This window comes from Rattus norvegicus, chromosome 7, assembly GCF_036323735.1.
Source record: "Rattus norvegicus strain BN/NHsdMcwi chromosome 7, GRCr8, whole genome shotgun sequence".
Lineage (NCBI taxonomy): Eukaryota > Metazoa > Chordata > Mammalia > Rodentia > Muridae > Rattus > Rattus norvegicus.
In genome coordinates this window covers 115503299-115516008 of record NC_086025.1, presented here as the reverse complement: position 1 = coordinate 115516008, position 12710 = coordinate 115503299, and the positions used below count along the sequence as shown (strand labels likewise).

Below are 12710 nucleotides of genomic sequence, written 5' to 3'. Positions count from 1 at the left end.
GCAGCTAGTCTTGGGGAAGGGACGTTTGAACATGAAATAACCAAGAATGGAGCTCGCAGAGGGCATTGGATGGCAAGGTTCTACAGAAGAAAGCGAGGCTTCCTGCCTGTATGTCCACCGCTGTCCTGTTCCCTGCACCCACCTCCAACAGTGACAAGGACAGCTAACTACATGTGGCACTTCCCATCTTGCCACTGGGCACTACGAGGTCACAGCTGGCTCCTGCCTTCTTGTCTAAACTGATCTATTTGTTCAGCCAGCTTATCCCTAAATACATGTCCCACGTCCTAAAATTGTCCATTTGTATGCCCTTGCTCCTGCTATACTCTCCACCCAGAACATCTTTGCCCACCACCTCAAGAAGTACAGCCTTACTTCAAGGATCTACTCAGAGAACGCATTCCCTAAGGTTAGGGCCTATACTATAGTCACTTTTATTTCTCTGTGCCAAGAATACAGTCTGACATACAGGTGATCCATTTGTGTCAAAACCTGACCTTTAAACCACGCTGTCAACAACCCCGACTCCCTTGCTTCTCTCTCACTATCTGGGTAAGAACACTGAGACCCAGAATAGGTAGACGTTTTGCCGAGGTCACACAGCTAATGTGCTACAGACCTGAGGACGGGAGGCTACTTCTTGCAGCTCCACCTCATGCCCCATAGACAGGCACTAGATACAAACCTGCAAATTGCCACTGTTCTGCTGGGCGGAGAAAGAGGCAGTGAGCAGCCAGGCAGAGCAGAGCAGTGCCGTCCTGGGAGAGGAGTCTGCCTCTGTCCAGGTGAGGGCCAGCATCTTCTCCAGAAGCTCAATCAAGGCTGTGTTGCTCAGCAGGACAGCAGCAGCTGCAGGCAGGAGAGGGGAGGGGTGGCCATGTAGCTTGGTATCTCCATGGGGCTGAGTACTGCAGGGCTTCGAGCATATAAATGCAAACAAGTGGGCCATCCAGGGGACCTAAGGAGCCTCAGACATTGAATGACAGAGAACTCTATCACCATCAACCACACACAAACTCCTAGATTTTTTTTTTTTTAAGAAGAAAACACCAAGGGCACCAAGAACCCCTGACACTGCCCTTTTCAGTGTCTCTGCCAGGGCCCCTGTACCTCTTTTCTGACTACTGGGTGTGGTCCGATGAAGACTCCAGTACAAGAAGTTGAAGGAGGGCTGCAGGATGTCCACATCTGCAGGGCTGCACTTCCCACACAGCTTGCTCACTGAAAGAAACAGAGCCCACAGGTAGCCTGTGGCACAGCACTCCGCACATTAAGTGCTCTTATACAATGCACAGATGCTGGCCCACAACTGGCTGACTTCAAGTGTCAGTCTCTGGGAGAGCATAAACATTATTCTACCACCAATGGAAGGAAAGACGGTATGATGGTTTGTATATGCTCAGCCCAAGGAGTGGCACTATTGGAAGGTGTGGCCATGCTGGAGTGGGCGTGGGCTTTAAGACCCTCCTCCTAGCTGCCTGGAAGCCAGTATTCTGCTAGCAGCCTTCAGATGAAGACTAGAACTCTCAGCTCCTCCTGCACCATGCCTATCTGGATGCTGCCATGTTTCCACCTTGATGATAATGAACTGAACCTCTGAACCTGTAAGCCAACCCCAGTTAAATGTTATCCCTTATAAGACTTGCCTTCGTCATGGTGTCTGTTCACAGTAGTAAAACCCTAAGACAGACAGTGACAAGAATGAAGTCGGAACAAAGTTGTATGCTCATAAGTTCAGTCTGCACAAGTTACCTAAGCAACCCACGACCTAAGGGCATTGGACATGTGGTTATATGTTCTCTTGTGAAGGGAAGCCTCTCGCCATGCATGTGTTAGCCTAGTACTGATCCTCATTCCCTAAGGCCATCCAGCCCCTTAAGTATCCTAGCAAAGGAGCACCTGCTGGACTCCCAAGGGAATTCTGGGATGCTGGACTGACAATGCCCTATCTTCAATACCCTCCGCTTCTCACCCCATCCTTCTTCCTCCCATCCACATTTCCTGTTTTTTTTTTTTTTTTTTTTTTTTTTTTTTTTAAGACAAGGCGTCACGTATCTTGGACTAGTCTCGGATTCACCACTTTGCTGACAATGGTATGAACTCCGTTGATCTGCCTGCTTCTGCCTGCCACGTGCTGGGATTCCAGGTGCCCACCACCGTGCCAGCTTTCTTTCTTTAAAAAACAAAGTCGGGCTGGAGAGATGGCTCAGTGGTTAAGAGCACTGACTACTCTTCCAGAGGACCTGAGTTCAATCCCCAGCAACCACATGGTGGCTCACAACCATCTGTAATGAGATCTGATGCCCTCTTCTGGCGTGTCTGAAAACAGCTACAAGTGTACTTATATAATAAATCTTTAAAACAAAACAAAACAAAAACAAGAAAGTCTTGCTATGTAGTCCTAGTTGACCTTGAATTTACAGTCTTCCTGCCTCACCTCTAGAATTCTACAGTTACAGGCAGACACCATTACATGCGGGCTGTTCTCTTTCTTGTGTAACTGCTTTCCGTCTAAGTTGACTCCTATTCAGCCACCAAAATTCAGATCTGGGCCTCTGGTGTTGTAGCCTTTCATGAGCTGCTTCTGCTGGGGCAGAACTCTTCCTCCTGTTCTTTCTCCTCATCCTCCTCCTTCTTCAGAGACAGGGTCTCTCTATGTAGTTGTGGCTGTCCTAGAACTCACTATGTAGATCAGACTGGTCTTGAACTCACAGAGGGATCTCTGCCTCCTAAGTGCTGGGATTCAAAGTATCCACCACCATGTCTGGTAAGGACTTTTCAATGATATCGTTACCTTTGAGTCATCCATATTCCTAATTCCTGTAAATGCACTGGCTGAGCTGGGATGAACTGCTCTGAACAGACACTTCCTTACATTCCCTCATGAAGGGGAATGAACATTATAAACATTTACCAAAGATGCAGGGTAGAGCACTTGCATGGTCTCTGCTAAAGGTGGTAAGAAATACGATTAAGCATCGGAAGATGGAGCATCCATGAAGAAATTCCGGGGTAGCCATCTTTCCCACAGGCAATCAATCCATACAGACACTGAATAGTAAGAAACGTCAGCTTTGTGGCTGCTGCCACCAGTGACAGGGCACACAGCTGAGGCTGCCCAGCAGGAGCCTGCCTCCTTAAGGGAGAAATTATGAAGTTTGAACTCTCCATGTTGGCCTCTGCCTCGGCAAGGGAAGTGGGTAAGAGGGAGGAAGAGGTAGAAAGATTTGGCTCAGGCCGAACATGATAACACGCACCTGTAATAACCAGTGTTCAAGGGGCTGAAGCAAAAACTATCCCGAGTTTGAAGCCATCATGGGTTATCTACCAAGATCTTGTCCTCTGTGTGTGTGTGCGTGTGTGTGTGTATTTGTGCACACATGCGCACGTATGCGAGACAGACAGAAAGACAAAGACTCTGAAGTTCTGGGGTCACAGTATGAGCCACCACACACGATCCTCAAGACTGATTTTATCATGCAGAGACACGGGGTCTGGGGCTATCTTCCTTGTGAGTCCTTGGAGAAAGCCTTGGCCCTGGGCAGGAAATCCTGCCCTGCAGCCAGAACACCTGAACCCACAGTCACTGAAGATGATGTCATTCTTTACAACTCATTTCAATTGTCCTTACAGTGTTCTTGTCAGCACCGCCTGTGAACCGGTGGCTACATTCACAAGCAGTGAAACGTCCCAGTCAAGGTGATGGGTAAGAGAGACGCTCAGTGGGTAAGAGCACACTTGCTGCTAACCTGAGTTCAGTCCCCAGGTCCCAGGGAAAGAATGTAACAAACTCCTGCATGCACACACACACCACACCACACACACACACACACACACACACACACACACCACACACACACATAACACACACACACACACACACCACACATACCACACACACATACCACACACACACACACACACACCACACACACACACACCACACACACACACGTGCACACACACTAATAAAAAATGGTTTAGAAGAGGATTCCCAGAGAGCCGTGAACTGGCTGATCAGAGATCTGGGCAATGAAACAAGAAGACACCATGACCTGACACAGTCTGTATCCAGAGGGCCTTTGTGAGCCTAGCACTACAGATTGCCCAAACATATATTTAGAACTCAATCCTCCACGGAAGATGCTCCACTCTGAACTATGAGCTTAGCACAGGCCAGGTGGTTGTTCACACGGCTGTCCGCTAACACACACAGGCCACTCTGACCTCACTAGAGCTTGTACCTATAACAGGGTACCGCTGTTGGGTTGTTTTGGGGTTTTGTTGGTTGGTTTGTTTGGGGGCTGGGTCTCTCAAGTAGCCCTTCACAATGAGTGGAGGGCACTGAAAGACACCCCCAGGAACAGGCCGGCTTGGTTCACTCTTCGGAAGGAATGGACACCACCACACTCCGCCCCGGGCCCGTGGGCACAGTGTGTCTCAAGCGGCCAGGGCACCTTGGTGAAGCAGCTTCATGGCCATGCTGTCCAGTTCCTGTTCCGACTCAGTCCTCAGCTGCAGCGAGGAGAGGAGGTTCAGCAGCAGCGGCAGGTTCCCAGAGGCTGTGAGGCACAGGAAGGGGCTGCTCAGGGAACAAAGCTGAACCCAGCACAGGCCAGACCCTCCTGCCACAGACACCCCTAAGTGAGAGCGTGTGACTCTGTCTTGAAAGGAAGCGTGATCTGGTAGCTTGCTGGGATTCAGCCCTGCTCCCTGACTTCCTCCTCTTCACGGGACACTGTAGTAGCTCAAACGCAGGATGGCATCCACCAGGATCCATCATTTCACTAAAGTACATTAAAGCACCCGAGACAAAGGTCCCCCAGCTAGTGAAAGGCAGGGTGCTATGCTCTGAATGTTTGTAAGCCCCCACGTTCCTCCTGTGCTCAAATCCTAACCTCCAATAGGAGTGTTAGGATGTAGGGCCACTGGTAGTCGACTGGGTCATAAGACACAGCCACCATGAATAGCATTAGTACCCATAAAAGAGACTCTGAAGGCCTGGTCATTTGTCCTTTCGACTACAGGAGGATTACAAGATGTCTGAGCAGAGTCGAGTCTCACCTGCTGGTGACACCAATCCTGCTGGTCTCTGGACTCTGGATCTCCCAAGAACTGTGAGTAATATCCTACTGAGTCACCTAGTTTACGGTGTTCTGTTAAAACCACCAACTTGAACAACGCCAGAAGTCGTCTCACATTGTGGCCTTTCCAACGTAACTGCTCACTCAATCTTTGTTTTGGTTCTTTGAGCCAGGGTCTCTCTGTGTAGCCCCGGCTGTCCTACAACTTCCTTGATGGAACAAGCTGGCCTCAGACTCAGAGATAGGCCTGCCTCCGAGGCGCTGGGTGGATTAACTGAGTGTGCCACTACCACCCGGCTACACTTTATCTTTAAAAACAATTATTAGCTGGTAGGTGGTGGTGCAGGACTTTCATCCCAGCACTTAGGAGGCAGAGACACTCAGGTGAGTTCAAGGTCAGCCTGGTCTACAAGCGCTCCAGGATAGCCACAGCTACACAGAAAAAACCTGTTCTGAAAAACAAGCAAAACACCAACAACAAAGATAGATAGATAGATAGATAGATAGATAGATAGATAGATAGACAGACAGACAGACAGACAGACAGACAGGGAATAGGTCTATGTAACCTTGGCTGTCCTGAAATTCACTATGTAGACCAGGCTGACTTCAGACTCATGGAGACATGGCTGCCTCAGTTTCTCCAGTGCTGCCACATCTGGCCTACAATATTAAATTTTTATTTGTTGTTATTATTGCTACGATTATTGTTGTTACTATTAGTGTGTGTGTGTGTGTGTGTGTGTGTGTGTGTGTGTGTGTGTGTGTGTGATTCAGGATGTGATAGCATACGTGTGGAGATCACAGGACATCTTCATGGAGTCAGTTCTCTCCTTCCACCTTTACATGGACTCCAGGAATCACACTCTGCTTGGTAAACTGTTCAGCAAGTGCTTTACCTGCTGAGCTGTCTCACTGGCCTAAATCTTACTGTGAACAGTTCTATCATCCAGATACATCTCGTTCTTCCCTAGAAATGAAGCGCTTGGTTCCTTAAGACCACATTCTTCCTTCAGGACTGGACTTGGGAGCCAGGAACCTCTTGCCACTTGCCCTTGATGGCTCAGAAACGAATTTTTATAAAATCAGATTCTTCTTAGCTGGGCAGTGGTGAAGCACACCTTTAATCCCAGCAGTCTGGAGGCAGAGGCAGGCAGATCGGAGTTCGAGGCCAGCCTGGTCAGAGCCAGGTGTTGGTGGTGCACACCTTTAACCCCAACACTCAGAAGACAGAGGCAGGTGGATGTCTATGAATTTGTAGCCAGCCTGGTCCATATGAGACCTTCCCTCAATTAACAAAAACAGAATCAGATTCTCAACGAAAAAAAAAAAAAATCCCAGCCTCTTTAAAAATAGCTAAAGACAAATCAACCTCGATTTTGAGTTTCTTCACGCTGAAAAGCTAGGGCCTTTTTTTTTTCTGGGACTGCCAGCATATCCTGGATCTCACTGAGGATTCAACACATCACAGATCCACCCTACTCCCACAGCCCTGCTGGCTCCCCAGCCTCCCCCAGATTTCCACTTTCTTCCTCCCTCTGGGAGCTACCATTTTTGTGACAAACAGCTCTGAGCACATGCTGTGCTGGGTAGGGCCTGGCCTCATTATTCTTCTGTTGCAAAACCAGTTCTCTTTCTTACAGCATATGTCACCAAAATAAGTACTCTACATGTCTACTCCACATGTCAAGACTTGTCCAAGGCAAACTGACCTCCTGAGGGGGAGGCTCCGTACTCCACCAAGAGGCGCTGCAGGATGAGCAGGAAGTGGCCTCGGATGAGACCGCCCACTTCAATGTCTTCATTCTCCCGAAGGAAGGCCCTCAGGACAATCAGAACCTTGTGGGCTGTGTCCACAGGACTGGAATAGACGAGGTCCTGAGGAGGGAAGGAAGCCAGAGCTGAGAGAGCACACAGCCAGGGACAGATAGACAATGTAGGAGACAGGGGTAGGGAAAGTACTTAGGACGATGGTTTCACAACAGCTGCGTGAATTCTTACTCACCACCTAATTCTGTAACAAAGGCTCTGGGGGATATACTAACCCCCCAAATCCTGGAGAACAGTCCCATCCTATTACGTCAAGAAGCAAACAGAAGTTCAGGGACATTACATGATTGGCCAGAGGTCACATAAAGCCAGTAAGCGGTACCCAGGATGTGAATGTAGGTCTTTGCCTCTTTCTTGTAACTTAAAGTTTTAGGGTCAAGAAGAGGTTGTTTTTAGGACCTAGAACCTAAGAATCAAGAGAAGGGAACGCAGAGAACAGAGATGTCATAGGTCAGGGAAAGAATAGGCCGGGACAGATTCAGGACAGGGGATGGGATGTGAGGACCAGGTCAGGCCCCTTCTCTGCCATGGCATCTGTCCCAAGCTGTGAAGGTCTCAGGTTCAGGAAACGGAAAAGGACATTTTCTTTTGTTTTGCTTTTGGAGTTATTTTAACGAGCGCGGATTGAAGGAAAAACAGGCAGATAGGGCACCAGTAGCTGTCTCTGATAGCTCCTGGCACCTACCAGCTCAAACAGGCAGATGCCTTTGGACAGCGAATGTGTCAGGCCAGTTAGAATAGAGTGCTACAAATCCAAGGTCAACAAAGGCTCCCTCTGCAGAGGGAGACAGGACAACAGGGCACTTTAGCCAAACAAGCACTGATGTGCTGACCACTGCGCAGGCACAGGGAAAGGAGCACAAGGCTTGGGCTTCGGAGAACCAGTGACATTACGTCTTCCAGTTGGTGCTGCTCCAAGTTTTCACATGAGGAAACTAAAGCAGTTTGGTTAGTTGTCAAGAAAGTAGGAGAGAACCAGAAGTGGTAACATATGCTCAGGAGGAGGAGGTGAAGAACTTCATGTGTGTGAGGCCAGCCTGGGCTACATATTAAATTCCAGGCTAGCCTAGTCTATAGAATAAGACGGTGCCTTACAGAGAATAACAGTCATTGTAAATTCTACCACAGTGTGTGCTAGTGAAGGGGAGAGGTGGCTTTACCTCTGCCACCTCACAAAGACCCAAAAAAACATCTCTGGGCAGACAAAGATCACAAACTGGAGGGCTAACAGAATCTAGATAATCTAGAAAATCTAGAAAATGTCAAAGATAGATGAGACAGCATAAGCCTAAAATCTAGAACTCAGAAAATTGAGATGGTGGGTACAAAGTATAAGGACAGCCTAGGCTGCATACTCAGCTCTGCCCTGGGGCAGCTCAGGATCAATACTGAGATCCTCTCTCAAAGAACAATAATATATAATTGGGGTGTGTGTGTGTGTGTGTGTGTGTGTGTGTGTGTGTGTGTGTGAGAGAGAATTGTGTGAGTGTGTGTGAGAGTGTGTGAGTGTGAGTGTGTTGTGTGTGTGTATGCGTGAGCATGTGTGTGTGCGTGAATATGTGTGTGAGTGTATGTGTGTGTGAATGTGTGTGTGAGAGAGAGTGCATGTGTGTATGTGTGTGTGTGTGTGTGTGTGTGTGTGTGTGTGTGTGTGTGTGTGTGTGTGTATTAGTTCAACTCCTACAGAGAGTAAAGATCAAGTCAATTTCTCTGTTATCCTTCACTGGCCCATCCTGCCCCATGGCCACACAATGGTTCCTCAGAAACCTGTGAATGTGGAAGGTCCAAAAGGAAAGGGGCTACTTTGTCAGCCACAATAACCGCTGCCTGCTGGTACACGCCTCATCATTCGGGTGAGTAGGAAGGAGTTGGGCGGACCCACAGCCCACTGACTATTCAACTGCCCAAAGCTGTCGGACTCAGAACAGAGCATCCATGACATCCGTGCTTTTCAAAGCTAAACGGCTCACGCTCGTGAAAGGCCCCCCGCTGATAAGAGTGAAATTAACAGCTTTGTTTCCAGCTGCTAATTACCCATATCAAATCCAGAAATTGATCCCAGCACATATTTTTAGACTCGTTTCCCTCCTGGGGCTAACGGCTGGAAAGCAATGGTGGGAATTCTATGTGCGAACAGAAAACAAAGTTGTTCTTGCTGTTCTTTTCACCACGGATGTTTCCGGACTCTCATTTAGTCAAGCTCAGTAACTGGCCTCGAGTCCTGGCCATGATCCTATCACCTTGGGCAGTTCTATTAGCATCTTTGACGTGAGTTATGCTCTCCATTTTACCTGAAACTCAGACAGGCCTCCATTTCCCATCTCTAGACAGCATGCAGCCCTGAGGGCAGCTCCTCCCTACTGAGGTCTGGGCAAAGAAGAGTTAAGACTGCTGTGCCTGATGCAACCCCCTCCAACCAGAAGCAATGAGTGGGGCGGAGCACACTCAAGGCCAGGGCCTGAGCGAGTGGGGTGAGATGGGGTACCTCGTCACTTCCTTAGGACTCGGGATCTAAGGATCTAATCTTCGCAGTCACGTTCCCACTGGCTTGCTTCCTTGGAGTACTTATTTCCTTTGAAACCGGTGGTCCAGGGCAGCTTCCCACCTGCCCTAGTGGAAAGTGAGGTGGCAGGCTCCACCCGAACAAAGCCCAGACTGGAGGGAACTGAAGGAAGAGATGATAATGAGCCGCCTCTTTTAAAGATTAATTGTAGATTCATAGGTTTCCCGACTGACAAACTCACATGCACTCCAAGCACGCGCTCTACCACTGAGTCTCGCCTCCATTCCAGAGAGCTCCATGATAGGATTCCCACATGCTAACTACATGGTCGGCAGTAGAAGACTGAGCTTAGGGTGGTCGGAAATGAAGCGGAGACTCGAGCCTACAGGTAGATGGCCACCAGAGCTGGGTTAGATGAACTGACCCCAGGAGAAATGTGCTGAGTGAAGACAGCCTTGTATAGAACTTTGCAGACCTGGCCAGGGGCAGGGAAATCAATAAGAGACTGAGGAGAGGCATCAAGAGAAGGATGAAAATCAAGACCACATCCTTTAAACCAAGAGCGTGTCTGACGTGAAAGTGGACAGCCGTCAATATCAACAGGGCGCTCAAGGAGAGTAGCGATGGGTACTCGTGAGTGGTAATTAGGCACAGAGACATCTTTGCTATCATAGTGATGGTGTCTTAAGGAGCTTCAGGGCCTGAAGCCAAAGGGTGGATGAATTAGTGACACAGAGGCGAAAAGTTTGAAGTACGCAATCAGACCTAAGAGTTGGGCTGTGCAAAGGAGGGAAATTAAAGTATAACGAGCAGGAGGCAGGGTTCACGAGCCCATAGGTAATGATGGAAGACCTAGAGCAACTTGGGAGTGGTTAGCAGGGCTTACCTTACAAACAAAACAAAACAAAACAAAACAAAAAAACAAACACTCTCTCCTAAAACCCAGGCTGTGCCTAAACTCAGTATACGGCACAGGATGACCCTGAACTTTTCTCCTGCCTTCCATTTCCAAGTGCTAGGATGCCGGGTTGCATCACGTGCTCTTCTTATGCAAACTGGGATGAAACCAGGGGCTTCCTGCAGGCTAGGCCAGCACTCCAGCAGCTGAGCTCCATCTGCCAAGGCCTCGAGTCTGTGAAAGCAGGAATGGCAGAGTGCACCTACCAGCAGAATGAGCAGGACGCTGGGCATGCTCCTGAGCATCTGGAACAGGGCTGCGAAGTTGGCGGGAAAGACGGTTCGCCCCGGAGACGAGTCATCATCCAGGTTCTCATAGCCGCTCTCTTCCCAAGAGAACCAAAGCTCCAGGACGCGGTGCCCAAACCTACCCATCAGCCCTGGGCACACCAGGAAGAGCCTGAGCAGGAGCGGGTGGTGAGTGTAGACCAGGCGCAGGTCTGAGGTGCCCTCTAGGCATTTTCTGATTGCACTGACCACGGCCTGGAGGTAACAGAGAGCAACCCCAACAACATAACCAGTGACTGAGAAAAATGTCCTGGCGTCTTGGCATCCCAAGACACACTCTCTGCTCATCGGCGAGAAAACCCCACAGTGCTTCATTTTAAAATGTAACCCGGAGCGAATCCGCTCCCTGTGTGATATTTGGTGACATCTGGAGACAGTTCAGTTCTGATTACCACAACTGGGAGAAGTGCTATTGGCATCTGCTATGTTGAGTGCAAGCGATTTCCGTGGTGGGGGCGGGGAACGGTGCAAGATAAAAGTGGTGCTGGGGCTGAGGAAGACGCTCTGTCGTGACACCTGTCGAAACTTCTGTCTGTCCCTAACTTAGACTGCTTGGGAGCAGGTGCACTACAGAAGGCCTGGCTCAGAAGGGCGAAGGCAAATGTGCGTTGAATTGTTTACTAAACCCTAAATACCTACTCCTTTCCCATAGAAAATTAATCCAGCATTCTGATTCCTCAGTTAATCTCGACAGTGAAGACTAACAAAAGGATTGGTTTGATTGGGAATCACCCAGATTAGTAAGGCATACCAAGTGTGTCTGTGATAGCATTTCAAACGCAGAGGCTGAGGAAGGCCAGCCTGTGACTGTGTCACTGCTCTATAGTGTGGGGGCTAGATGGAATAAAAAGGGGGAGAGGGAAATTTGAAATCTGTGGTTTAGCCAGACATGATGGCACATGCCTCTAATCCCAGCAGAGGCAGGCAGACCTCTGAGATCAAGGCCAGCCTGATCTACATAGTGAGCTCCAGGATAGCCAGGGCTATACAGAGCGACCCTGTCTCAAGAAAGAGAAAAGAAGGAAGGAGAGAGAGAAGTGGGGGAGAAAATATATGTAGTTCTGCAGGAGGTCTTAGACTAGGGGAAAACAGCTATAGAGAACATCATTAGTTTTAGTAGAAAATTTAGTGGCTAAGGTTGTAGCCCAGTTGTAGGGTGTTTGGGTACCATGTTAAAGCATCAGGCTAAATCCTCAGCACTCAAAAGAAAAAAAGGTGAAATTAGATTACTGACTTAAGGACTGATTAATATACTATTTCTAGACTTCGTTTGAGACAGAGTTTCACCCAGATTGGCCCAGCGCTTACTATGTAGCTCAAACTGGCCCAAATCTTCCTGTCCTAGATTCTCAAACATTGTAACTTCAGACATAGGCCACCACACCCAACCTAGAGGCCATTATTTGGGAAAATATATATTAAAACATTTAAGGAAAAAGAGCATATCAAAAACTGAATTATTTTCAAAGGTTTCAGAGAGATAGGATTGGGAAAGGATAAAATAAAAATTTGTGGGTTGGGGATTTAGCTCAGTGGTAGAGCGCTTGCCTAGCAAGTGCAAGGCCCTGGGTTCGGTCCCCAGCTCCAAAAAAAAAAAAAAAAGAAAAGAAAAAAGAAAAAAGAAAAAAAGAAAAAAAATTGTATTTATTCATTTATTTGTTGTGAAGAGACCTTGCAACCCCGCCTTGCTACATGAGAAGCCTCTGGTACTCTTCCCATCATGCCTTTCTCCTGTCTCGGGCAGCGGCAGAAGCCCAGAATCATCCCCACGGAGCTCAAGACGTGCCCTCCTGGTTCATACCTCACCCAGTGCACAGTCCTTGTCTTGGCACACCGCCAACAGATAGATGGCAGCTTTGCAGACCACTGGTGGAGGGCACTCACCCTGGTCCTGCAGAGACAAAAGGAAGCTCTGCACAGCCACACAGAGCTCTGCATCAGGGACAAACCTGTCAAGCAAGGAGAGCCTGAGTGAGAAAGGGGAGCTGCAGGGGGAAAGGGAGGGGTGCAGCGGAACCCTCTGTTCTGCCTGGTCCCATCCTCCCTCA

General features: G+C 48.7%; 1 protein-coding gene across 2 annotated transcripts in view; it reads right to left on the bottom strand.

Annotated features, from left to right (window-relative positions):
- Positions 1 to 12710, bottom strand: part of Mei1 (meiotic double-stranded break formation protein 1) — a 53363-nt gene that overhangs the window by 7610 nt on the left and 33043 nt on the right. For both annotated transcript variants that reach the window (NM_001130555.1, XM_063263619.1), the window contains 6 exons: positions 12464 to 12611; positions 10582 to 10857; positions 6797 to 6962; positions 4458 to 4562; positions 1111 to 1221; positions 686 to 849 (listed from right to left, as the gene is read on the bottom strand). In NM_001130555.1, the coding sequence (NP_001124027.1) occupies positions 686 to 849; positions 1111 to 1221; positions 4458 to 4562; positions 6797 to 6962; positions 10582 to 10857; positions 12464 to 12611 (970 nt within the window). The remainder of the gene's footprint in view (positions 1 to 685; positions 850 to 1110; positions 1222 to 4457; positions 4563 to 6796; positions 6963 to 10581; positions 10858 to 12463; positions 12612 to 12710) is intronic.